General features: G+C 41.7%; 1 protein-coding gene across 6 annotated transcripts in view; it reads left to right on the forward strand.

Moving 5' to 3' along the window:
* stxbp5a (syntaxin binding protein 5a (tomosyn)) overlaps positions 1-26,039 on the forward strand; it is a 236,745-nt gene that overhangs the window by 187,410 nt on the left and 23,296 nt on the right. For 2 of the 6 annotated variants that reach the window (XM_043696459.1, XM_043696461.1), the window contains 4 exons: positions 3,021-3,071; positions 16,241-16,354; positions 17,661-17,900; positions 21,783-22,152. In XM_043696459.1, the coding sequence (XP_043552394.1) occupies positions 3,021-3,071; positions 16,241-16,354; positions 17,661-17,900; positions 21,783-22,152 (775 nt within the window). The remainder of the gene's footprint in view (positions 1-3,020; positions 3,072-16,240; positions 16,355-17,660; positions 17,901-21,782; positions 22,153-26,039) is intronic. The other 4 variants (XM_043696462.1, XM_043696463.1, XM_043696460.1 and 1 more) reach the window with 3 other exon arrangements.

Consider the following 26,039-nt stretch of genomic DNA (forward strand, 5'->3'; position numbering starts at 1 on the left):
GGTCTGGCAAACACTGAGATTCAAAATTCCACCCAGATTTTTAGATTCCCTTATAATTTCATCCCTTCATTCCTGTAAAATCGATGCCTATCCAATTCTAGACTCTTGAGCGTATTGGACTTTATTTTCACCACCATTAGCAACTATGCCTTGGCTGTGAACTCTACATTTCCTCGCTAAATCTTTCTGCACTACATCATCTCCTTTTGGGGAATTCCTTAAAACCTACATGACTAGTAAAGCTCTTATTCACATGTCATAACATGTGTTGAAAAAAAATTCCTTCTGATAATTGGTCTTTTGGCGGGCTTTCCTAAGTTAAAACGTCTACAAAATACAAGTAGTTGATGTACTGAAAAAAGCTGAGTGTGCTGTTTCGTAATTCATTAAACTGAGCACATTGTGTGTTAGGAAAACACTTCAGAATTGCTATTATACACTAAAGTAAACTTTGAAAAGCAGCAGTGTGCAACAACAAAAACAAATTGCTGGAAAAGCTTAGGTTTGGCAGCATCTGTGGAGAGAAAGCCAAGTTAATGTTTAGAGTCCAGTGGACCTTCAGAACCAATTTTAGGTAGGAAACATTGGTAGATAGGCGAATGGAGATGGAGCCCAAAGAGAGAGGGAAACATGGGATAATGGGTAGCTGTTAATGGGGACAATTAATGGCTGACAACAAATCATTTGTGGAATCAGTCTATGGTCTGACAAGGCCTAGTGAGTGGGAGTTGGTATGAGGACATGGGAAAAGGTGCTAAAGCCCTCAAATTGATAGTCCAGAAGACTGCAGGATTCCCAAGCAAAACATGAGGTGCTGTTCTTCCATCTTGCATTGAGCTTCACTGGAGCACTGCAGTAAGCCAAAGACACAGATGTTGGCCAGGAAACAGTATATTGAAGTGGCAAGCAACTGGAGGGTTAGGGTCATCTTTGCAGACAACATTGGTGTTGTATGAAACGGTCACCCAGCTACCCTTCATCTCCTAGGTGTTACCAAGAGCACTATGTGAGCAGCAAATACAGTAGATTGGATTGACCAAAGTGGATGGCACAGTGGTTAGTACTGCTGCCTCACAGCGCCAGAGACCTGGGTTCAATTCCCGCCTCAGGCGACTCTATGTGGAGTTTGCACATTCTCCCTGTGTCTGCGTGGGTTTCCTCCAGGTGCTGGCTGTGGCATCCTGCCGGAGGTCGCAGAAATACTGCTGATGATTCATCAGATGTGGATTCTGGAGGGATGTTGGGAACCCTATTGCTGTAATGGAAGGGAAGGTGGGTGAGGGCAGAAATGAGAGAGATGGGTCAGACATAGTTGAGGGCCCTATTGACCAGGCTTGTGGAGAATTCCCAATTGAAGAAGGAGGTCGACATTTTGGAGTCAAATTTGGCATCACCAGAACAGATGCGGCGGAGACGGAGCATTTAGGAGAATGGTATAGAATCTTTACAGGAATCAGGATGTGAGGATGTATAGTCAAGGTAACTGTGGGAAATTGGTGGCTTGAATTAGTGGCCAGCCTACCCCAGAAATGAAAACCGTCAAGGAAGAGAAAGGAGGACTCAGAAATGGACATGGTGAAGGTGAGAGCAGGGTGGAAATTGGAAGCGAAATCAACAAATGTTTGCAATTCTGGAGAAGAGAGGGAACCAGCACTGATGATGTAATCAATATACTGGAGAAAGTGTTGTGGGTTGGGCCAGAGTAGGACTGGAACAAGGAATGTTCCACATACCCCACATAGACTGGCAAAACTGGGGCCCATCTGGGTCTCCAAAGCCACTCCTTTGACCTGAAGAAAGTTGGAGGAACTAAAGGAGCAGTTATTCAGTGAGGACAAAATTGGCCAGGCAGAGGAGGGTGATGGAGGCTGGGGATGATTCAGGCCCCAGGAAGAACTGGACAACCCTGAGACCATCCTGATGGGGGATAGATGTGCAAAGAGATTGCATGTCCGTGGTGGATTGTGCAAACTGGAAATTCTGAAACTGACATAAAGCGCCAGGAGTATTACGGATATAAGCAGGAATGGACTGGACAAGTGGAAGAAAATTGTTTCTGCCTGCCCCTCTCTCTCTCTCTCTCAGAACCCATGAGTCTGCGCTGGCAGATGTTTTGTTTGGATCTTGGGAAGGAAGTAGAAGCGGGCTATATTGGGTTGGCAGACTGAGAGCTTGGAGGCAGTTGAGGGTAGATTTCTAGATGAAATGAGTTTAGTGACAGTTGTGGACACAATAGCATAGTGTTCCATTATGACATCATGGTCTTTGGGGAGTGGCTGTGGAAGAGGGGGTGTCTGAGAGTTGGTACTCAGCCTCCACGATGTAAAGATTAGTGTGCCAACAAATAACAGCACTACCCTTGTCAGAAGGCTTGATTACAAAGTCAAGGTTGGATCTGAGAGTATGGAGTGCACTCAGTTCGGGGGGTGGTTAGTTGGAATGGATAAGGGAGCAGAGAAATTGAGGCAACAATTGTCATATGGACAGTTCTCAAACAGATCAAGTGGAGGTAACAGGCCAGGTGTAGGGAAAAATGTTGGAGGCAGGTGAAGGGATCTGTGGAACAGAGTGGACTCTTGTCCAAAGAAATGAGCATGGAAGCAAAGGTGACAGAACAAGAGTTCAACATCATGGTGGGAGCTCAGAGGGATAAAACTAAGACCTTTGCAAAGTACAGAATGTTCAGCTTCAGAGAGCAGAAGATCAGAAGGGATATAAATACACAAATGGAGGTGGAGTTTGGAGAGGGAATGGAGTCAAATGGAAGAGTGGAGGAAGGTTCAAGAGGGTAATGGGTATCTCTAAGTTGTTGCATCTTGCGTTTCTTAATGCCTGAAAGGAAAAGCTATCCAGAAAAGCTGTACGGCAACTCACTTTTTGGAATCCTGGCTTGTGTTAACCCTGTGGTATGAATTAAGAGGTCTTGAATTGTCAAGGAAATATGTTGGTTTATGACTTCACACTTCAATGTTAGTGTGTATCGGGTTGCCTCAACCTAACTTTCTGTGGGTTTTTTTCAGCGAAGATGTCAAGAAAACTAAGCTTGCCGACTGAACTGAAGCCTGACTTGGGTAAGTGTGAACACTGACGTGCCACCTGGTGTTAAAGTGATCTTTGTGCTACTATTTGTATGTAACTGAAAATCAAAACTTAGTGGTACATGCTGATCCACCAGTCTATGCTGATAGCACTTGAAGTTTGAATGAACCTTGTTTTTGTGGTATTGCTGTTACTATAGTAATATTAAGTTCTGTTCACTGGTCTGTCTATAAGCACCAACCTTTGTAATTATTCAAGAATGAGATTGAGGAAGAGAGTAGGTACGCATCATGCTATAGTGAGTTCAACAAATGAGAAGTTGACGTTTCTTTTGTTTAGCCATAACATTATTGTCTGAAAAAGCATGCAATCAAAACCATGGCACTTCCTCACAAACCTTGGACTTCCACCACTCAAAGATGAGAGCAACAGTTACATGGAAACTCAATCACACCTGAATTCTGCTCCAAGGTGCCTGTGTCACCCCAATATGGACAAATATTTTCGATCTTCAACTATTGCTGAATCAAGATTTTGGAACCCACTGCTAAATAATTTTATGGGGGATGTTTTCCCGACATGGTCTTTGGCAGGTCATTAAAGAGAAGATAGGTTACAAGAGGATTTAGATATGTTAAATGAATGGTCAATGATCTGGCAAATAGCATGTAATGTGAAATGTCAATTTTGACAAACAATAAGGAAGCTTATCAAAATATTGAAAGATTGCAGAACTTCTGATCAGTCTGGGGGTCCTAGTTTGAGTCTCTAAGGGTCCATCTGCAGATATAGGAGGTAATTAGGAAAGCTAATAAAAGTTATTGTTTGAAAGGGGAACCACGTGGGAAAAGAAAGGTTACACTTCATTTATACAGGGGATTGATGGACCACATCTAGAGAACAGTGTACAGTATTAGTCTCTTTATTAAAGGAAGGATGTAAATGTGTTGGATGCAGTTCAGGGAAGGTTTACTAGACTAATAATTGGATTGTATGATATAAGGGAAAATTGGAAAGGTTAGGCTCTGCTTGTATCCATTGGAAAAACAGTACATTATGTGGTGACTTGTTTGAAACACAAAAATCCTGAGACATGTTGACAGTGGATGTGGAAAGGATGTTTCCCCTCAGGGTTATCATGTAAAAATAAGGGGTAGCTCATTTAAGATGGATGAGAATGTTTTTACAATGTCATATGTCTTCAGAACCTCCTCAAAAGGAAGTGGAGACAGAGCCTTTGCATACTTTTAAGGTGGGATAGTTACATTCTTGATGAGTGAAGGTATGAAAGTTTATTGAATCTGAACAGACATGGAGTAATCAGATTGGCCATGATCTTAGGAATGTTTGCACAGGCTTCAGGGCCACTGTGGATTTTTTTCTTCTTCATAATTCATATGTCATTACATATGTATTAGGCCTGCTACACTCTGCTTTAAGGGTAGGTGGTGATGTCACCTCATCAACAATTCAGAATGCCTGACAATTGTTCTGACTCCTTAACCATTGTAAGATAAGACGCAAGCAGAATTAGGCCATTTGACTTGTCATGTCTGATCCACCATTCAATCACCGGTTGATATGTTTCTGAATCCCATTCTCCTTCTCTCCATAACCCTTGATTAGATTAGATTACTTAGTGTGGAAACAGGCCCTTCGGCCCAACAAGTCCACACCGCCCCGCCAAAGTGCAACCCACCCATACCCCTACATTTACCCCTTACCGAACACTACAGGCAATTTAGCATGTCCAATTCACCTGACCTGCACATCTTTGGACTGTGGGAGGAAACCGGAGCACCCGGAGGAAACCCACGCAGACACGGGGAGAACGTGCAAACTCCACACAGTCAGTCGCCTGAGGCGGGAATTGAACCCGGGTCTCTGGCGCTGTGAGGCAGCAGTGCTAACCACTGTGCCACCGTGCCGCCCTTGGTTCCCTACCAATCAAGAACCTATCTATCTCTGTCTTAAATACACTCAATGACTTGGCCCCCACAGCCTTCTGCAGCAATGAGTTCCACTGATTTGCCACCCTCTGGCAGAAGAAATTCCTCCTCATCTCCATTCTAAAGAGTTGTTTTTTCACTGAGGCTGTGGTCTTGTGTCCTAGTCTGTGCTCATGAAAACATCTCCACATCCATTCTGCCCTGTTCTCTTAGTATTCTGTAGGTTTCAATCAGGTTCTCTCTTCCCCCCCCGGCTTCTCGCCCCCCCCCCCGGCGCAATCAAGCACAGACCTAGAGACCTCAACCACTCCACATATGACAGGCCCTTTATCCTTGGGATCATTCTTGTAAACCTTCTCTGGATCCCCTCCAACACATCCCATTCTTCCTCCATTCCATTGTTGGCAGGACCCAAAACTGCTTTCAGTATTCCAAATGCAGTCTGACCAAAATCTTATACAGCCTCAGCAGACATTTCTGCTCTTATAATCTAGCCCATTTGCCTTCCTAACTGCCAACTGAACTTGCATGTTTAGCTTAATAGAACCCTGACTAGGACTCCCAAGCCCCTTTGTGCTTCAGATTTCCAAAGTCTTTCCCTGTTTAGAAAATAGTCTATGCCTCTATTCTGCCTACCAAAGTGCAAAACCTCGCACTTGCCACATTATACATCATCTGCCACTTGTTTGTCCACTCTCCTAGCTGTCCAGGGCCTTCTGCAGCCTCCCCATTTCTTCAACATTACCTGTCACTCATCTGTCTTTGTAATCTGCACACTTAGCACCGATGCCCTCAGTTCATTTGAGCCAGCACGGACCCATGCAGAACTCCACTCGTCATCGGCTACCATTCTGAAAAAGACCTCTTTATCCCTATTCTCTGCCTTCTCCCAGCTAGCCAGTACCTTGCCCCTAACACCACGGGTTCTTATTTTATCTCAGCCTGCTGTGCAGGACCTTGTGAAAGGCCTTCTGGAATTCCGGACGGATCGCATCCACTGCTTTCCTTTATCTAATTTGCTTGTTTACCTCTTTGAAGAATTCCAACGGGTTTCTCATACATGACCTCCCCTTAATGAAGCCATAATAACTCAGCTATAATTTACTTCTTGCACTTCCAAGATAAACTTTCTGTAATCAATATAAGCAACAGTTTTAATTAATAGCGCATAAATTTGGCTATTTTTCCATTCCAGGATGTGAAGCCAAGTTCACAGCCCTAGATGTTGAATGCTTCCTCCTCCATCAGAAGCCTGTGTTATTACTGCTGTTTAGTAATTTCTTCCCATATGTTGCCAGGTCTATTTCTATTCACAGCCTGTAATGCTTTATAAAATACTTTTTTATGGAGTGCTACAGCAGCTGCTGTATTTCTCAGTCCTGCTCTTAATCAAGCCTATTTAACAGCAACTGCAGATTGTTGAATTTTTGATTAAGCATGAAGCTTTTGAGGAGTTCCATATCATCATCTAATGTCAACTGACCTTTTGGTTATCTAGCTCTGACCTGTGTCCAAGATTTGCACTTCTCAATAGCTAAATTATGAAACCATGTTGATATCAGATCTGTACATTCAAAACCTGGGCCACGAAGATTACAAAGTCGGGGCACAGCTGAGTACACGGAATGTGGATCATGATTTGACTTTACTCGATGTACTTACTGTTCACCTTTATTCCAGTGAAGACAGTTGAGTGTTGTGAGCTTAAACTCCTCCTTCATTTAAAAGCAAAATATTCTACTCTGCCTTCACAAGGAGACTGTCCCATGCATGTCCCTGGCCGAATGGGGACATAGCACCAAAACATTTCATGGGTGATGGTGAATCAGCATCTTCTGTTTTCAACCACCACCAGGAGTTAATATCACCCCTCTATTGACCTGTTACGTTGACCTACCAACTTTGTGGTCCTACCCATAAAGGATTTTGGCTACTTCACACTTTTCATTCCTGTATATTTGATAGGTCCCAATTTTCCGATGGCCAGATAATTCTTTCTACAGTGTAGATGGGCATTGTGTGTCAGGAGACTGAGGAAATCGCTTGGCAAATTTAGGTTTTAACTGGCAATTCACCTGTGCCTAGAATGCTCTGAAAATATCCATTTAAATCAGAGAATTTGAGGGTTCGACTGCAGTTAAGTTAGCCAGGAAACATTGCACAATTAAGTACCTGGCCTAACTCCTGACTGCTCAACTTACACCACCTCCAGATCCCTTGCATCCCCTTGGATCATGATGCCATCTTCTCCCTTAACCTGCAAGAGCCAACACGCACCCCTCTTCCTTAGGACTTAATATACCCCACCTCCCTTTATCACCAGATCTGATATCCCACTCCTATCAGGATCCAGGACCTCCCCCTATACCTGCCAGAATCAACCAGCCTTCCACACTGAGTTGCTTGCTTGGCATGCGTGTACACTAGCAACCTGCTACCCTACCCATCTGGCACCCCAATTTCACTTAACTTGAACACTTAGTCACTTTGACAGCTGCTTTGAAATAGTATGTTCTGTATTGGACATTGAAATGACGCAATTTGACAACTACTGTGAAAGCAGCATAATTTGCCTTCCAACTAATGTGCTCATCTATGAGGACATAGTTGTATTAAAGGTACACTTGGTATTTCTGCAGGACCCATGATGGGGTTCTCCTGGCAGAAATCTAGAGCTCTTTCTTACCGTATGAAATGAAGGAGCAGAGCTGCAAGCTAACAATGCTTATCACTCCTTGAAATGTCAGTCCCCTGGTCACCAGATATTACGAAGTGCTTTACCTGTAGATTTTTTGGAAATTTCGTCATTGTTATTTTGTCAGGAGATGAGGCAACCCTTCTGTGCACAAGGTCCCATAGATACCAATGAGATATCAACAGATTCATCTGTTTTAAACATACTGCCTCAAAACTTCTGATCACTATTCAAACAGATCTGCCCAGGTCTCTGACAGCTCTATTACAGCCTGTTGTGTCAGCTTTGACATAGTGTAAGGGAGGTGAGACTATGCCCACTGTGATATCAGGGGACCAGGAGCCTCCCTTCAGGGTAGCAGCAACCCAGCATAAGGATTTTAATTTGAGGATAATTGTCATGAAACTATTGTGGATATTTTTAGACATTAGTTTCTTTTGAGAATTTTAATAATGTTTTTATTGATTGCAGTGAAAGGATGGAGTAGTACGTTGGTACGGTGGCTAAGGAGGCAAATGTGAGCATTTGGGGTAGGTCATGAAGATGGGGCTGTGGGGTAGGTAAGAGGAGCTGAGACAGTGGGGAGTTGGGAAGGGTTAATTTTTTTTTATTGAAAACCTTTTTAAATCTTCTACAAAACATCTGTTCACAAAAAACAAAGAATAACACCATCAAAATAGAAAAATAGAGGCAGTACAACAAAGCCATGACACAATACTATTATTAATAAATGACCTACTATTCTATCAGAACAAATATATCCACTTAACTTAAACTAAACTACAAGCATATTAAATAAATACTAACTTAAACTAAATTCAAATAACTGAAGTAATATCTCACTAGTTTATTCTATCTCACTCATCACACTTCCACTGAAACCTCCCGGCCTCCTCTTCCTAGGGCCCCATACTGATTCCCATGGCTATACCAAGGCCCTAATTAATATTGTTGGTAAGTCTGCGTCAATATAATTTAAAAAGGGCCACCATGTCTGGTAAAACTGCTCCGTTTTGTGGTGCACCATATTTGTGAGGTAGTCTTGGCTGGTGATGGAGCATCTCTCCCTACACCACCCCATAAGACCTGGTGGTTTTTCTGACGTCCAATTCAGCTGACTGTTCTTCCTTGCACAATGGGTAAGAATGTTACGCAGTGTCTTCCTGTGTTCCTCCAGGATGTCCTTTAGCTCCCTTACAATAGCACTCCAGTATCTCTGGATCTTACAACATGACCAGTAGCAGTGTGTGAGTGTGCCTATACTAATTTTACATTTGGAGCATCCTGGTGACGCTCCTCTTTTGAACGTAGCTAGCCTCTCTGGCGCCATATGAGCCTTGTGTAAGATCGTCAATTGCATGGCCTGCGCTCTGTTACATACTGATGTTTTCCTTGTATTTTCCTTGCATTTCCCCATACTGAAATTTTCCTTGCATTTCCCCATGTATCTTCCCTTACCTCCGATGGAATATCCTCTCCTAACTCTCGATTCCACGTTCTACAGAGTTGTTCCATGTCCCTGCGCTGTGAGGCAGCAGTGCTAACCACTGTGCCACTGTGCCACCCACAGTGCCACCGTGCCACCCACTGTGCCACCGTGCCACCCACGGGCACGGTTGTGTCCCTTCGGGCACAACCTTTCTGTAAATGATATAAAGTACTGAGTGAAAGAGCACCTCTACACCAGAGTACTCTTCTCTCCACATCTAATTTGTAACACTGGACCAGGAGCTCTGTATATAGTCCCTTATCTGAAAGTATCGGAAAAGGTCCCTATTAGGCAATCCATATTTCTGACTTAACTGGCTAAATGACATCAGGACCTTCCCCTCGAATAAATCTCTGACAGGAGATTCCCTTATTCTCCCATGCCTTAAAACCAGAGACCATTGCCCTAGGTTTAAATCCTTGGGCTCCCACCAAAGGGTTAAATGACGAAGTCTTAGACCAGTTGCCCTCGTCTTGCCTCATTATCCTCCAGGCTGTCACCGTATTTTAAATAATTGGGCTCTTACACTGCTGGGTCACAGATTTCATCTAATCCATATTTAATAAATTAAAGGACATCTCTAGTGCAGGGCTTCAATATCAAGCCAAATTGACTCCGAATTCCCCCATACCCAGTCACCAACGTATGTTAACAGGGCATTTATTTGATATTTCTTCAAATCTGGAAGATCCACCCCTCCCTTACCTTGTGAAAGCTGCAATTTAGTGAATTTAGAGGATGCTTGTGGCACCAAATAAAGGACCTTACCCAACCGTTGAGCCTCCGTAATACACGTCTGGGTAACAACAACAGGAACATTCTCATGGGGTACAACAGGCGGGTAAGAACATTTATTTTAATCAGGGCTATTCGGCCCAACCATGATAACAGTAGCCCCTCACACCACTGCAAATCCTGTTTTATCCTCTCTCATACTTGTACATGGTTAGCTTTACACAGCTGGCGGAAGGAAGAGATATTAAAAATTGCCAAATACAAAAAAACCTTTTGACGACCATCTAAACGGGAACTGCATTCCACCTTTGAGATTAGGCATCTCCACTAATCCCCCTACTGGCATGGCTTCCGATTTTGTAAAATTGATCCGTAACTGGAGAAACTGCAGTATGAATTAATTGTTTGAATCAGTCTAGGAAGACTTCTCCAGATTGGCCAAAATCAAAAGGACATCGTCAGTATATAGGGTGATCTTATGCTTCCTACCCTTGGTGCTACTATTTCAGGATCCCTCCTGATAGCTTTGACTAACTGCTCAATCGCCAAGGTAAATAACAGCAGTGATAGAGGACACCTCTGTCGACTACCTATCCCAATGTTAAAGTTATCTGATGTAGTACCGTTCGTAATGACTGCCACCGTAGGATCATTATATGATACTGCCACCCATCTGGCAAAGGAGCCCCCCAAACCAAAGCGCTCTAGGACCCCCGAATAGATACGGCCATTCTATCTGATCAAACACCTTTTCTGCATCTAGGGACACCACCAAACCCGGAATCAATCTTTGCTGGCATACCTGCACTATGTTCAGTACCGTCCTGACGTTGTTGGAGCAGCTACAGCCCTTAACAAAACCTGTCTGGTTTTCTTTTATAATATGGGGCAGGAACTTGTCCAACTTCAGAGCCAGCGTCTTGGATAGAATTTTAAAATTTACATTCAATAGCGAAATTGGTCTGTATGAAGCACATTCTTCGGGGTCTTTCCCCTTCTTTAAAATGGAAGATATTAGCCTTCCGAAGAGAAAAAAGCAGACAATCCTGTGCATATGAATAGTTATACATCCCCAGAAGTGGCTCCACTGACATGTTTATGAATTCCTTACAGAATTCAGTTGGGAATCCATCTGGCCCTGTTGCTTTGCCACCCTGGAGATGCCTTATTGCTTCCTGCAGTTCCTGTACCTTTATAGGTGCATTCAAAAGGGAAGCCTGTTCTGTGTTTATATTGGGGAGGTCCAGATTTTCAAAAAAGGACTGCATTCCCATTGTACCTTGTTTACCCCCTTCGGACTGATATAGCTCTGCAAAGTATTCCCTAAACCTAACATTGATCATCTTCAACTCACAGGTAATCGTACCAGCCTTCTCCCTAGCATATGTAATAGATTGGGAAACTTTTTTCCTCCTCGTAACTGTCTTTGTTTGGCAAAGGAAGTCTCTTTTTTTTTTAGCCACTTGTGTGTGCAATGAGTTGAGAGCAGCCCAGAGAGCTGTGATCCACTGCAGCTTAACCAGTGACGGCCTATTATTTTTTCTGAGTTACCTTCAGCCAACCCTCCAGCATCCATTGCTGCTCCTCCCTCTGGGAATAGTTGATTTAATAATTACCCAGATGTTAGAGCAGGTTCTAATCCCCATAGCCTTTTGAAGGATAATTATTAAGCAAGTCAGAGCCCTCTGAAGTCTCCATTTCTATCTGAGTTGTAGACTACTTTGGCAGTAACTACCTGTCAGAAGTTTGAATTCTATGGATTCAGCTGCTTTAGGACTCCCACGTGATCCCAACACAGATCTCCAATCTCTGCTTAAGCAAGAGTGATCTTCCACAGTCAGAAGATCTGGCACATTGAGAGATGGAATTAGTCCGGGCTCAGAAGAAAATACCGCTTTTCTTCAAAGTAATCCACAAGTGAGAGGGCAAATGGGGTCGTGGTTTAACTTCTCATCTAAAAGCCACCTCATTACTACACTAATTCTGCTGTTCATGATCTTCAGAATTGAACCCACAACTTTTTTTGATTTACGTGCAGTAAAGCCTCTCTATCTGCAAAAATCATGAATTCCGAATTCGCCTATCCATGCTAACAAAAAAAGGTAGTGACAAAATTCAGCATCCGCAGGTAAAACTCGCACATCTGCGATTTTTAACCTACTTTTAACTGAGGTCAGCACTCTCAGATTTCATCATTCCTGGGGGTTCTCACAAATGGAACCCTTCTGCATATGGAGGAATGACTGTACTACCCACAAAGCTGGCAGTGTTCTTCCTTTACAGTCACCCCATTTGACCTCTTTCACTGCCTGTAAATTGTCAGGCTGCTTATTCAGTCTAATGCTGATGCATAGAAATTTCCTCTAACATGATTATTGAAACGTCATTGTTTTCAGTCCCTACCACAAACTTTGTCTAGCCAGCAACTCCATTCCTCTCTCTGGCATTTCCTAAGGATGAATCTAAGAACGACTGACTGCATTTGCACTATTTTAAGTTTGCTTATATCTATTACAGTAATCCAATTCCACCCTGCCTTGAGTTATGTGGCGCTGAAACCCTCCTCTGTGTATTTGGTACTTCTACACTTTCAATTATCCCAACACCCCTTTGGCTGACCAGCTATATTCTACTTCTCATAATCTTGAACTCATCCAAAACTCTGCCCATGTTCTAAGTCGCACCAAGCCTTTTATACAAATTGCCCTGTTTTTGCAAATTGACATTGGACTCTGACTAAGCAGTCTTGAATTTAAAATTTTTCAACCTTTGTATGTAAACCCATCCCTGACTTTATCCTTCCTCTCTTTATTCTCTCGCACACCTCCGATACCCCTCTGGGGTTCTGATTCGCGTCTCCTTATCAGTTCCATTGCTGTACTTTATATTGGTTTATTTCTCTTTATGATATAGGGTCATTTCCCTGATCAATCTTAAGCAAATCACCAAGTTTCATCTAGCTCATTTCTCATTGCACGTAATGAACAAGGAGAGTCTAATTTTATATTACAGCTATGTTTACTTAACTGCAGTGGCCTCCTGGTGTGGCTTATGCACAGGCCTTCAGTTTTCCTTTTTGTTTCATTTTTTTTGTATTCTCAATACTCTGGTTAAATGTTACCAGTTGTTTCATCTAGGATTAGCTATCTCTTCTGTGACATATTTAGTGATTGTCCAGCTTAGTCTGTTCTCCTGTAGAAAAGTAGTCATCTTAACCTTACAGGAATCCAATTTTATTTATCAGACAAGAGATCTGATAAACTATGCTGGACTAACTTTACCAGTTGGGCATTACACACCTATAGGCATTACTTTGGAGTTGTGACAAGTAGGTAGAAACGAATGATGTAGGAAATTAGGTTGGGAAAAAGTAGGTCAATTCAGATCAAAATATTGAAGTTGAAATGCTGAATAATGTTGTTAAATACCAAATTCAGAAGCACCTGAACTCATGTATGCATGTATTCATTTCCCATGTTATCATGTTGTTGAAGGGTATGGGTGGGCTTGTGCTATGGACTTGACTGAAATTTATTATGTATTTGTAGTATCTGGCAAGATAGTTAATTTGAACATATTTTTGACAATGTATGAACAAGACAACATTTATATCTGAAACGACATTTATTTCAAGAGGACAAACAACAGATGACTATAGATGCAAGAACAGAAAGTATTGATTATATTTACATGAAACGACATCTGTATAGGGAGGAAACGAGTCATGAGTGTGGCGCTGGAAAAGCACAGCAGGTCAGGCAGCATTTGAGCAGGAGAATCGGCATTTGCAGACTGGGAGGGGGAGTTGCAGGGCGGTGGGGTTGGTTGGTGCAGGTGTCCTGGAGATGTTCTCTGAAGCTCTCTGCGAGTAGGCGTCCTGCCTCTCTAATGTAGAGGAGACCGCATCAGCAGCAACAGATACTGTAAGTGATATGTGGAAGTGCGGTTAAAACTTTGGATGTGGAAGGTTCCTTTGGGGTCTTGGACGGAGGTGAGGGGGGAGGTGAGACTGCCAAGGACGTGCAAGTTCTGGGCCACCTCCATCGCCAGACTCTAACCACCCAACGCCTGGAGGAAGAACACCTCATCTTCCGCCTCAGGACCCTCCAACCCCACGGCATTGATGTGGATTTCACCAGTGTTTTCATTTTCCCCTCCCCCCACCTTTCCCAGTTCCAACCTTCCAATTCTACATCGCCTTCATGACCTGTCCTCCCTGTCCATCTTTCTTCCCACCTATCTGCTCCACTCTCCTCGCCGACCTATCACCATTACCCCTACGTCCATCTACCTATTGCACTCTCAGCTACCTTCCCCCTCAGCCCCAGCCCCACCCCCATCCCATTTATCTCACCGCTCCCTTGGCTCACAGCCTCATCCCTGATGAAGAGCTTTTACCCAAAATGTCGATACTCGTACTCAGATGCTGCTTGACCTGCTGTGCTTTTCCTGCACCCCACACTCGACTCTAATCTCCAGCATCTGCAGTCCTCGCTTTCGTCTAGGGAGGAAACAACCCTATTCTTCCTTTTCTATTCAAATGCTGTCTCACCTTTGAATGTTTCTACATCTTCTATTTAGGTTGTGAATTGTCAGCCAATCAGTGTTAATTTACTGAAGTACAAAAGCATTGGGTTTGAAAGTAGCTTCAAAATAAAAGTATAAATTCAATGGGGAAAACCAATGCTTTATACTACGAGTGTATAGATATCAGTTTTCTCTTTAATTTGTGTTCCTGCGAATGCCCTGTTTGCAAAATGAAAAGCTTTGATTAATGTATCTTTTTTCAAGTTCTCTATTATCAAATATCTATAAAAATATATTCAAATGAATACGAGTTTCCATACTTTGATATAATTCTTTGGTATAACTGCAAGACAGTTGTGTCGTGTGACAGTGGTGAACTCATAATTCTGACACCATTAAGCTTCATGCTTAGTTTAAGATTTTTGAGTCACTAATCATTCTCTCTATATCTCTATGTGCATTATGAAGAGAAGAGACTACAACATTTGCAGCTTTTATATCACAGGAAAGAATTACCAAACCTGTAGGATTGTGGTTTTTATAAATTGAGAGGCCATTCTTGTGTCATCAAAATCCAAAACATTGGCTATCCGTCCAACATACTGATAAGATAGAAGTCTGTCCAGTTATACAATAACTATACAAATTAAGTGAGACATGACTGGGCAAATTTTTAGGTAAATTTCCATCAGAATTATAAGGGTAGAACGTAGGGAGAAGAATTACAAAATGTTTTGGTTTTAAGTTCAGATGGTTGGGGCAAGAGCAAACAATCGTGCCTTTGACGTGGGTATGCATGAACATAACTCGTTCAAAATACTATATTGTCTCTATTTGGGGAAATGTACAAATCCATTACTTCATATACTATCATGAAGATGTATTTTCCTCTCTGAATGAAATATTATCGGTGTGATTTCTAAAACATTGGAGAACCTCACTTGATATACATTGGAAATGCACAAATATCCAGCTCAGATCACAAGGAAATCTTTCGTTTAACACCAAGTTAACTTATTGTGCAACTAGATATTGAGCAGTGCAGCTGTAGCATGGCATCAGAGATCAGCACTGTTGTATCCTAATCAGTACTGAAATTTAGCCTTCCCACTTACTCATGAAATTTGGTGTTGTGTCATATGACTACTGTAGAATGATAACTGATTAATGGACTGACATTAATTACTTGTATTAACTAGCAACTTCAAAGCTTTAATGCTCTGACAGCAAAGAAAATACAAGGTTCTTAAGGAAGGGTTGTTGCTAACTCTGAAGTGGAAAATGATGCTCAAGTAGCACTGAAAGACAAATACGTTGTTTTTCTTTTCAAACTGTTTTGACTGTTCTGTCCTCAGTATTTTTTTAAAAAAAAAGCAGATCAAAATGCCAACCTTCAGAGAATGAAAGTTAGTGACATTAAAGTTCAAACTTAAAAGTTCACAAATAGGCTTTTGGAACTTACATTAATTTTGCACCAATCTGCAATCTGAGGTAAGATCGCCAAAAGGGCAAAGTCACATTTTGATCCAAGAGTTAGATTGTCAACATAACTCCCTAGATTTGTAATGGTTGATATTGAAAATATCACTATCTGAAGAAAACGTTATGGTATCTTTGCAAAGGGACTCAGGTAACTATGCAGTGGATATACTGGTAATTCCTTTTTCACCACTGCATAGGGTTTCATGAAAGAAAAATCTGCAGTATTTATAACTGAAGTGTAAACTTATTTTACATGTTTAGGCAGTGGCTCATCATTTAAAGTTATAGCACTGACCTCCATTCTTCACTCTCTGCCAATGACAGAGCTTGCATTTAGGTCAAAGACCAGAGACCAACGCTTTAATCTCCTGCTTGAAGGAACAAAGCAGCTTAAAAAAAATATTTGGAGTATGACTTCTCTATGCACACATTTTTTTAGTAAGGCTCTGCTGAAAAACTTGATAATGGGATTAAGGTTTTAAATCTATCTTTGATCATCATGCATGTTCTCTTTATTTTAATTTTCTATCACCAATGGATTCTTCTGCAAAATCTCTGGTAATTTTCCGATTTAATATCAGGTTGAGTCTCACCTAAATTATTGCTCGGCTGCATTGTAACACCATATACTAAAACACCTATGAAATGAAATATCTTGATTTTCCCTTCTACAGTGTGTAACTGGAAGCATACCACACATTTGCAGCTTTTTAAATATACAGTCAGATCTCCCTAATCCATGTTTAACTAGGGAGACCACAAACAATTTAATAATACAAGTCCACACCGTTATTTCTTCCATTGTTAACTTGCACAGTTATACTTCTCAATCTGAATTGATGGGGATCAATAGCCATAAACTTCAGGATGCTGAAAATCATCCAGCTAGGAAGGTGGTAATATTGAGACAGGAGAAATAGTGGCAATATGATATACCAGAACCACCACAGTTCAGATGCCTTTGATGTGGGTATGAATGCTCATAACTCTTTCTAAATATTGTGTCTATTTGTGAAAAGATTTGTATTGTTTGCTTCCAATATGAAAGCTACTGTTGTCATTGTCATTGTCATAGTCAATGAACAGTCCCAGCATGCATGAATGAAGCACCTGCGAGCATAAAGCAGTTAGAACAAGTGATGTTGGGCATCTGCTTGCAATTGGAAAAATACTACAGCTTTGAGAGGCTATTTTGGCACAGTTCCTACACTCTATTACTCTGTCATCTTTCAGAGTAGAAATAGAGACCGCCAATATTTAATAATTAACATCTTATTGATGCAATTCTACACACCAAAGGGAATTGATACACGTTTATATTTCCTCGAACTGAGTTTAATGCATCGCATGCAGTCCTTTTGCTTGACTTGGACAAAGTTTGAAAAAGAAATTTGTACAGTGACTAAAGTTATGAAAATATATGTAATGTCTTCAAATTTAAGTGAAATAGATCCAAGAAAATCAAGTGAAGAAATGAGGGTGAGAAGCAAAATTTCTGTTAGTCCAACTTCAGCAGCCTTTCATGACTAAATTTATATCTCACTGGTCCTTGCTTGGTGCCATCAAGTTTTCCCAGTACATGTGGATTAGCTGATCTGACTATTAACTTTCTATATCAACAAATCAACTAAATGGAAACAAATTCTATATCATTAATTATGTCCACAGATAGTCTCTGCACTATCTGATTTGTGCTTTGGTCTGTTTTTAATGAAATCTTTTACTTCTCGTGTTTTAACAATAGATGTGAAAGACAACTCTTTCAGCCGTTCCCGGAGTTCAAGTGTTACCAGCATCGACAAGGAGTCCCGAGAGGCAATCACAGCTCTTCACTTCTGCGAGACGTACACCCGAAAGGCAGACACATGTACATCCCCATGTTTATGGGTTGGGACTACACTTGGCACTGTACTGGTCATAGTACTGAATCTGCCACCTGGAGGAGATCAGAGACTTACTCAGCCGGTCATAGTGTCTCCCAGTGGTAAGAGCATTTGTGCAGTCGCCGTCTTCCTTCATGTATTAGGCCCTGTCACACAAAAGAATTGAAGAGCCTAATGCTCTGAAGTCTTGTCTCGGGACATTTTAATGTGTTAAATACTTTGGGCTGCATATTTATTTGGCTAAGCATGAGCTGCACAAATTTTTTCTGAAGGGATTTTCAGCATGAGGCCCAACAGGATTTCTTGCCATACATTACCAAGCATGTCTTATTAATTGCCAACACCACTCCATGAGGTCCCTCAGGTCCATTTCTATTCCCATCTTAGCCTGCACCATTCCCAGATGAACTTGCCATTGAACAGATATTTGCCAAAAGACCAGCGTCCTTGGCCCACGTCATCTTTGAAAACAGTTGTGCAGCCAGAGAAGCACTTTCAGACTGGAGCTGCCATGCATTTCCTGACTTTTGCCCTGGACATGGCTTTATGTTCAGGGTCCTGAAGATCCTTTTGGATGGGGTGCTACAGACAGACTCTTTGCTCCATAATTAACAATGGAGGACACATCCCAAAACCATGCCAGCCTGATACAAGGTTACCACCCCAAATGAGAGTGGTCTCAGCTATTTGAAGGAATGCCCAACAGTGTAGGAAGGACAATCTCCAGTACGATTGCCACCATTTTCTCTCCAATACCCCTCTCGCATTATCTCTGTTACTTCACTCACCTTCCACCAAGGTGCTCTCATTTATGGCTGCAACATCTTTCTCACGTGCTCTGACTGATCTCAACCCTGACTCCACAAACCCTGCTTTGTCACTGACTCACTCACTCAGGATATCTCCCCACCTGTAACAAAAGTAACAGCTGTACCACCTGTTTTCATCTCCCAGAGTACTTGCCTCTGTTTCTTATTCCATGAGGATAATAACCTCCAGTAAGACAGAACGAGTCAAAACGAATGATGGGTTACCTGTCATTCCATTCCGCACACCTTAAGTGCAGAGCATCCTGACACTGACTGCCCAGCTAGATGACTAACTGTGTCCAAGTCGCTAGGCTGTTATCAGATGCTAGCTTTGACTTACTGATTCCGGAACCCCCGATCAAAGGCTATCTCCCTCAACTGAGCACTGCTGACAAGCTTCCGAGTTTTGTGTTTGTGCTAATTAGCATAGCAAGACAAAAGTAATATTGTAATTTTAAAAGTAAACACAATTTTGGCTGGGGGCATAGCACAAAAAAGAAAAGTAATGCATGGCAGGGATGCTGTCAGCATCCACGTAGGATCAAAGTAAATAAGTGGAGGTTGACTGACGAGGTGCCACTGTTTAAGAAGGGTGATAACGACAAGCCAGGGAACTATAGACCAGTAAGTCAGACGTCGGTGGTGGCCACGTTGGAGGGAATCCTGAGGGACTGGATGTACATGTATTTGGAAAGGCATGGACTTATTAGGGATAGTCAACATGGCTTTGTGCGTGGGAAATCATGTCTCACAGACTTGATTGAGTTTTTTGAAGTAGTAACAAAGAGGATTGATGAGGGCAGAGCGGTAGATGCGATCTATATGGACTTCAATAAGACGTTCGACAAGGTTCCCCATGGGAGACTGGCTAGCCAGGTTAGATCTCACGGATTTAGGGTGAGGGGAAAGATACAAAAGAGACCTAAGGGGCAACTTTTTCACGCAGAGGGTGGTACATGTATGGAATGAGCTGCCAGAGGAAGTGATGGAGGCTGGTACAATTGCAACATTTAAAAGGCATTTGGATAGGTATATGAATAGGAAGGGTTTGGAGGGATATGAGCTGGGTGCTGGCAGGTGGGACTGGATTGGGTTGGAATATCTGGTCGGCATGGACGGGTTGGACCGAAGGGTCTGATTCCATGCTGCACATTTCTATGACTCTATAACTGCTATAACAGCACATGAAGAGCCTGGAGATACAGCCTAGTCTACCCCAGGAGCTAGGTGCATGTCCCAAGCGCAGTGTTATTGCTGCAACATTGTAATGATAATTGCCACTGCACCCAGAGGTGCAGCAATGAAGTGAATAAGGGTCCTGTATGTGGTTTGGATTTGTTCTTTGAGGGTTCTTGGAAGCTGGCACATATTGAATGCCAAAATCTCTAAATGTGAGGTGCATGGCCTGTGCCCATGTAGCTTCCCCTGAGATGTTGGTGTCCAACATGGAGGCCCTTCAGTGCAAACAGTGAGCTGAAGTCACCCAGGTACGTGTTCTGACTTCCATGTCAGGAATCCTCAACATCTAGTTTATTCATGCATTTGTTTTGATAGGAAGCTGAAAATTATTGAGACAAGTTGTGCTATTGCAAAGGCATTTAATAAGCTAAAATCCCCTTTACAGAGGAACCTCGATTATCCGAATACCAATTATCCAAAAATCGGATTGTCAGAAGGAAATCTTGAGGTCCCGACAGAAACATTACCTCAAAGACGTGTCCAACACTGATCGCGTCTTTTGTTTACAGTGGTAAAAAGTGCTGCCGAGAACAGTACTGGACTGATGGGAGTGCAGGCACTGTCTCTAAATGACTGACCTCCCACTCCCTCTCCCTCTCCCTGTCTCTCCCTACACTTTCCCTGGAGTTCTACACAGGTGTGTACCCTAAACCCCCCCCCCCACCACACACACAGATAATCTCTCTTAATGTTGTCCTGTACTGGGCAAAAGTAGAACCTGTTTAAAAGTTGCGATAGAAAGGTGTGTGAGAGAGAGATATGCACGTGCTATTTAGAGACTCACCCCAAAAAGGCAGTAGCAGCAGCAGCCATCTTGTTGGCTGCCCCTGAGAGGGGGCGAGGGTGGGAGCGAACGGGGGTCAAGTGGGAGGAGACGGGGGAGGGGGCAGGCAGGGGTAGGTGTTGGATGGGGTTTGGGGGGGTGGAGTGCTGTGTTGGAGAAGGGCGAGGGCTCACGTGCATTGTGTTGCTGCTAGTCTCCTGAACGGGAAGCAGACTTAATAGAAAACTCCAAGCCTCAGAGTAAAGGCATTGAATCAATTATCGAATAATCAATTATCCAAACGAAATAGTGGCCCATCCTTCTCGTTCGGATAATCGAGGTTCCTCTGTAATTGGCAACTCGTCACTGCCTAATGAGAAAATTGCCTTGCCACTCAGCAAATGCATAAAATATGTTGAGAGATGCTCCTGAGGTCAAGATCAGACTATCTGAGCTTCTCATTTGATTCTGCCACAAATATCACCAAACTCTAGCTCAGGTCCCTCTAAGATTCTGCTCTTTTTGACAATACATGTTATGAAAATGACGTAAAGTAAAATGGGAAGGGTGGGTGGGGTGGCAACTTGTGTGGTGCATAAAAACTGGCATATAGCTATGATGTTGAATGACCTATTTAAAGGAAATATTGATTTTTTTTTTAAATGGCTGTGTACAACACTGAGTTTAAAGGGAAATTTGATAACCAGAACAGTTCATGGTACGTCAGTGTGGTCTGTTTGATGTTTTGTATAACTGTAGCATGTCTTTTTTTTTTAGTTCTCTGGGTCTAAAGGCCAGCAAGGCATTAGCTGTATTTTTTGTACTGGTTCACAACATTGTAGTGATCTATCTTTGAGACTCCAAGACTCTTTGGATCTTCACTGTTTCTAGCTTTTCATCATTTTGCGAGTTCCATGTTCTATGTTTTGTCGGTCCAAAGTGTATAACCTCCATTGACATTCAATTGCGAAAGTCCTATCCCATCACTCCAATGTATCAATTGCTATCTGCACTACTAAAGATGCCAACTATCTTTATGCCACCAACAAATTTGAGTATAAATCACTAATGAATATAATGAATTGTTTCAGCCCCATCAGAAAAGCTTCCAATTGAGTTAAATGTTTTATCTCCTGCCACTTAATTGTCCTTTATTGTTTTCCATTCTACAGGAACTATATTGAGACTAAAAGGTGCAATTTTGAGAGTAGCGTTTCTGGACACCACTGGAAGCCTCATCAATCCAGCACATGAACCCTGGAGAGAACCAAATGTGCAAGAAGAGAAGGATGACAAGGATAAATGTAGAAAACTGAGGCCAGTATCTGTGTCTCCCTCATCCTCTCAGGAGATAAATGAAACCCAGTACGCAGTGATATGTTCAGAAAAACAGGCAAAAGTTATCTCATTGCCATCCCAAAACTGTATTTATAAACACAACATAACTGAAACATCATTTGTTCTTCGTGCTGATATTGTGGGATTGAATGGGAGCATCTGTCTTGCATGCTTCTGTGCCAATGGACATATCATGACATTCAGGTAATTCACATTGTACTTAATCGTGAATGAACTGGTTGTATCAGGATACATAGAGTCAACAATGCACAAACTAAAATTTGTTAAGGACTTAAGAATATTGAAAATTTGTATTCAAATGAAATTTTGTTGGAAATAATTGGCTGCTGTTTCTGACTTAGGTAAAGTATAAGTTTTCAGCATCTTCCAGCTTGGCCAAGTTCTTGTGCTTTCTAGTCAGCAGCTTATGGCTTAAAGCACACAATCAGTGATTTGTTCTGGAGATGTGATCTTTTGGATGAAGAGTTGAACTGTGGCCTTGTGTGCTTGTTGATCAACAAATACTGCCAACACATATTTGTATGTTTATATCATTGGTGACTTGTTTGCCACTTGCTTGATGAGTGCAATTCCAAGAACCTAAAAGTTTAAACACGAGACATAACTAAGCAGCCCATTTGATCAGTATTTGATTTGTCATTTCCTCCACCACTGGTGCACAGTGACCTAAGTGTGTATCACTTATGAGATGCACTGCAGCTCTCCAAACCTGCAATCTCTACTCCATAAAAAGACAAGGATGTGGGAACACAACCACCTTTAGAATTACTCTCCAAATCCAATACCATCCTGACTTGGAACTATACCTATGTTCTTTCACTATTGCTAAGACTTCCTACTTAACAACACTGTATAAATTTACCTACAACAGGTGGACTCAGTTCAAAAATGTAACTAACCACCACTGTGTTAATGGCAATTGGGAATGGGCATCAAATGCTGGCATTTTCAGCAATGTGTAGGTTCTACTAACTTTTTTAAATTGCTGTTTGTGTGACTTTGCACAAATGGTTGTCTGGTTTCCTTGAAAGCAAATGTGGTCCAAAAGTGCTATATTCCTGAAGCACTTTAAGACATCGTGAGGACTAAACAGTGTGTTCGAAATATGGAGCATTTTTCCCTCTATGCACATGCAGTCAGGTCCAGTGTCACAGGAGTTTAATCAGAACACATTCATATTCCACACTTAATATTTATGGAAGAGAGCCTTTCTGGAGATTATAGCATGGAATAAGTACTGTTGTTCTGTGAAGCCTGTGTTCGTGCTAAATCTTTAGCTGCAGATCTGCTGTACATTATAGATTAAATGCCATAACACCCTAAGGCTTTCTGCCCAATTCACTTAGCAACATCACCAGAAATCTATTGACATTTTATGAAGTACAATCATCTAGACGTACTTTATAGTAAGATTCCTCAAGGAAATTCCTTTATATGTGAATTTAATTTGTATCTCTCTTCAGAAACACAGCTGTGGTTACGATATACCAGATTAAAGGGAGCCAAGGATGTGGTGTTGGATTGGTTACAAGGGAATGATTTGAAATACCGCTGCAGAAAGTAAATGTGGGATTTGGAAATACTGATGATCAATATAACTTAGTTTGCTGTGTAGTTTGATTGTATTGGGATGGTCTAGGAACAGTAGATAGATTCTGGAATTTGTACTCAGCCTGATTGTTGGTAATGAGATGATTTTAGAATACTGGAAAAATTTAGCAGATCTGGCAGCAACTGTGGAGAGAGAAACAGTTTACGTTTTGAGTCTGGTATGACTTCAGACTGCAAGGTATTAGAAAATAGGTTCGTTCTTATGCTTTTGACAGAGAAGCAAGAGGCAGATGGTGTCAACACAATGTAAAAGACAGAGGTTATTAATTGTGGAGAAAGAAAATTAGATGTAAAATGGGTGTAAATTAAGAAGTGGAAGGGAGACAATTGGCCTACTCTACTAAGTACAAAGTGAACAGTCTTGCTGATCCTCTGTCAAAAGAATATTTACAAAAAAACTATTTTCCGACATGTTTCAGTTCTGAAGAAGTCATACTGATTTTAAACATTAACTCTGCTTCTCTCTACAAACGTTTCCAGACCTGCTGAATTTCTTCAGCATTCACTGTTTGTTTCAGACTTTCAGCATCTACAGTATTTTACTTTTATCTGGATGATATTGAAAGTCTGGAGGACTAAGGGAGTCCTGGGGTGTGTCAGAACTAGTGACCTTTGGCATATCCTGAGGGTGCAACAGGTGCTTTGCTGTTTAGCACAACATAATGGTTCTGATAGTATTATTGGAAAGTTAGTTTTTCCATGGAATACATTTTATATAAAAAGCAAAAATGCTGGATGTATTCAGAGGCCAGGCTATGCCTATGGACAGAGGGCATAATTAATAATTCTTGTTGATGAACTTCCATCAGTTCATTGCTAAATTGAAAAGCTCTTTCAAATAAGCAGCAAAAGCATGAAAGAGGTTTTATGCTCAAATGATTCTAAAGTTTGTCCTGATTAGATTTGCATGATGGTCATGATCTTCATTGCAGTTTAAAAATTAAGTCTCTCTGTAGACTGTTGAAATAATGTCACAAAGTGTGGTGCTGGAAAAGCACAGCTGGTCGGGCAGCATCTGAGGAGTAGGAGAGTCAACATGTCGAGCATAAGCTCTTTATCATTGAAATAATGTGGTAGCTTGAATAACCAGCTTTGTTGTAATGAGGGGTGTTGCACTGAGCACAATTCTTTTATGATAAGTACTCCATTACCGCTATTTTTATTCAATGCCTTGAGCATCATGCTTGAAATTGTGTAATTTAAATGATTGTCACTGTAACATCAATTGAAGCCTGATGATTGACAAAGGCCATACTGGGAAATAAAGTCCTTTTTTTTAAGAATGGTTAATCATATATGGCTGTTTATTTTATCATTGGTGCATCCTGGGTATCTTAAGTCCGGAACGTATCACCAGGTACAGATATTATTGAATTCATGATTCGGAGTTGGACTGAGGTGTACAAAGTTAAAAATCACACAACACCAGGTTATAGTCCAACAGGTTTAATTGGAAGCACACTAGCTTTCGGAGCGACCTCCATCAGGTGATTGTGGAGGGCTCGATCGTAACACAGAATTTATAGCAAAAATTTGCAGTGTGATGTAACTGAAATTATACATTAAAGAATTGATTGTCTGTTAAGCCTTTCATCTGTTAGAATACAGTGATAGTTTCACTTCTTTCATGTGTAAATCACACAACACTTTTTTTTAAAGTTGCATTCTTGGGTTAGCTGTTAACAATGGTGATAGCTAGACAATATGTTGAAGGTGTTAGCCCCCTGTGTTCTCTGTCTATAACCTGATGTTTAGATTGACTCCAATCTAAAAAGTGAGATAACAGAGTTTTACATAAATTCATGCAGTTTTTGAGCTCAGAGTTCTACATGCATGGATGTAGTATTTGAGCAAAGTGCAATGTAACTCTGCAAGTACAAAAAAATTCACCACACAAAATATGTGTGCGCATGTGGGTCTTTGTCTGTGTGTGTGTGTGTGTGTCTGTCTGTCTGGGGTGAGGGTTGTGAGTGTGAGAAAGTGTGTGTTTGTGTGTAGTGAGTGCAGAGTGTCTTAAGTCTGTGAGGGGGTGCATGTGGGAGTGTGTGTGTCTATAAGGATGTGTGTGGGTGTCTGTGTGTACATGTGTGTGTGGGTGTGCGCGCGCGTAGTGCAATGATGATCACCTGTAATGTGACATGAACCCAAGGTCCCGGTTGAGGCCCTCCCTGTGGGTACCGAACTTAGCTATCAGCCTCTGCTCAGCCACTGCTGGCCACTCCTCGACAACCCAGACAGACACACACAGATAGTTAAAGACCCACATGCACACATATTTTGTGGGGTGAATTTGTACTTGCAGAGTTGCATTGTACTTTGCTCAAAAACTGCATGCATTCATGTAAAGCTCTGTTATCTCACTTTTTTTAGATTGATTCTAATCTAAACTTCTTGGCATAGACAGAGAACACAGGGTGCTAATACCCATTGTTAACAGCTAACCTGAGAATGCAACTTTT

Source organism: Chiloscyllium plagiosum, chromosome 9 (assembly GCF_004010195.1).
Source record: "Chiloscyllium plagiosum isolate BGI_BamShark_2017 chromosome 9, ASM401019v2, whole genome shotgun sequence".
NCBI lineage: Eukaryota > Metazoa > Chordata > Chondrichthyes > Orectolobiformes > Hemiscylliidae > Chiloscyllium > Chiloscyllium plagiosum.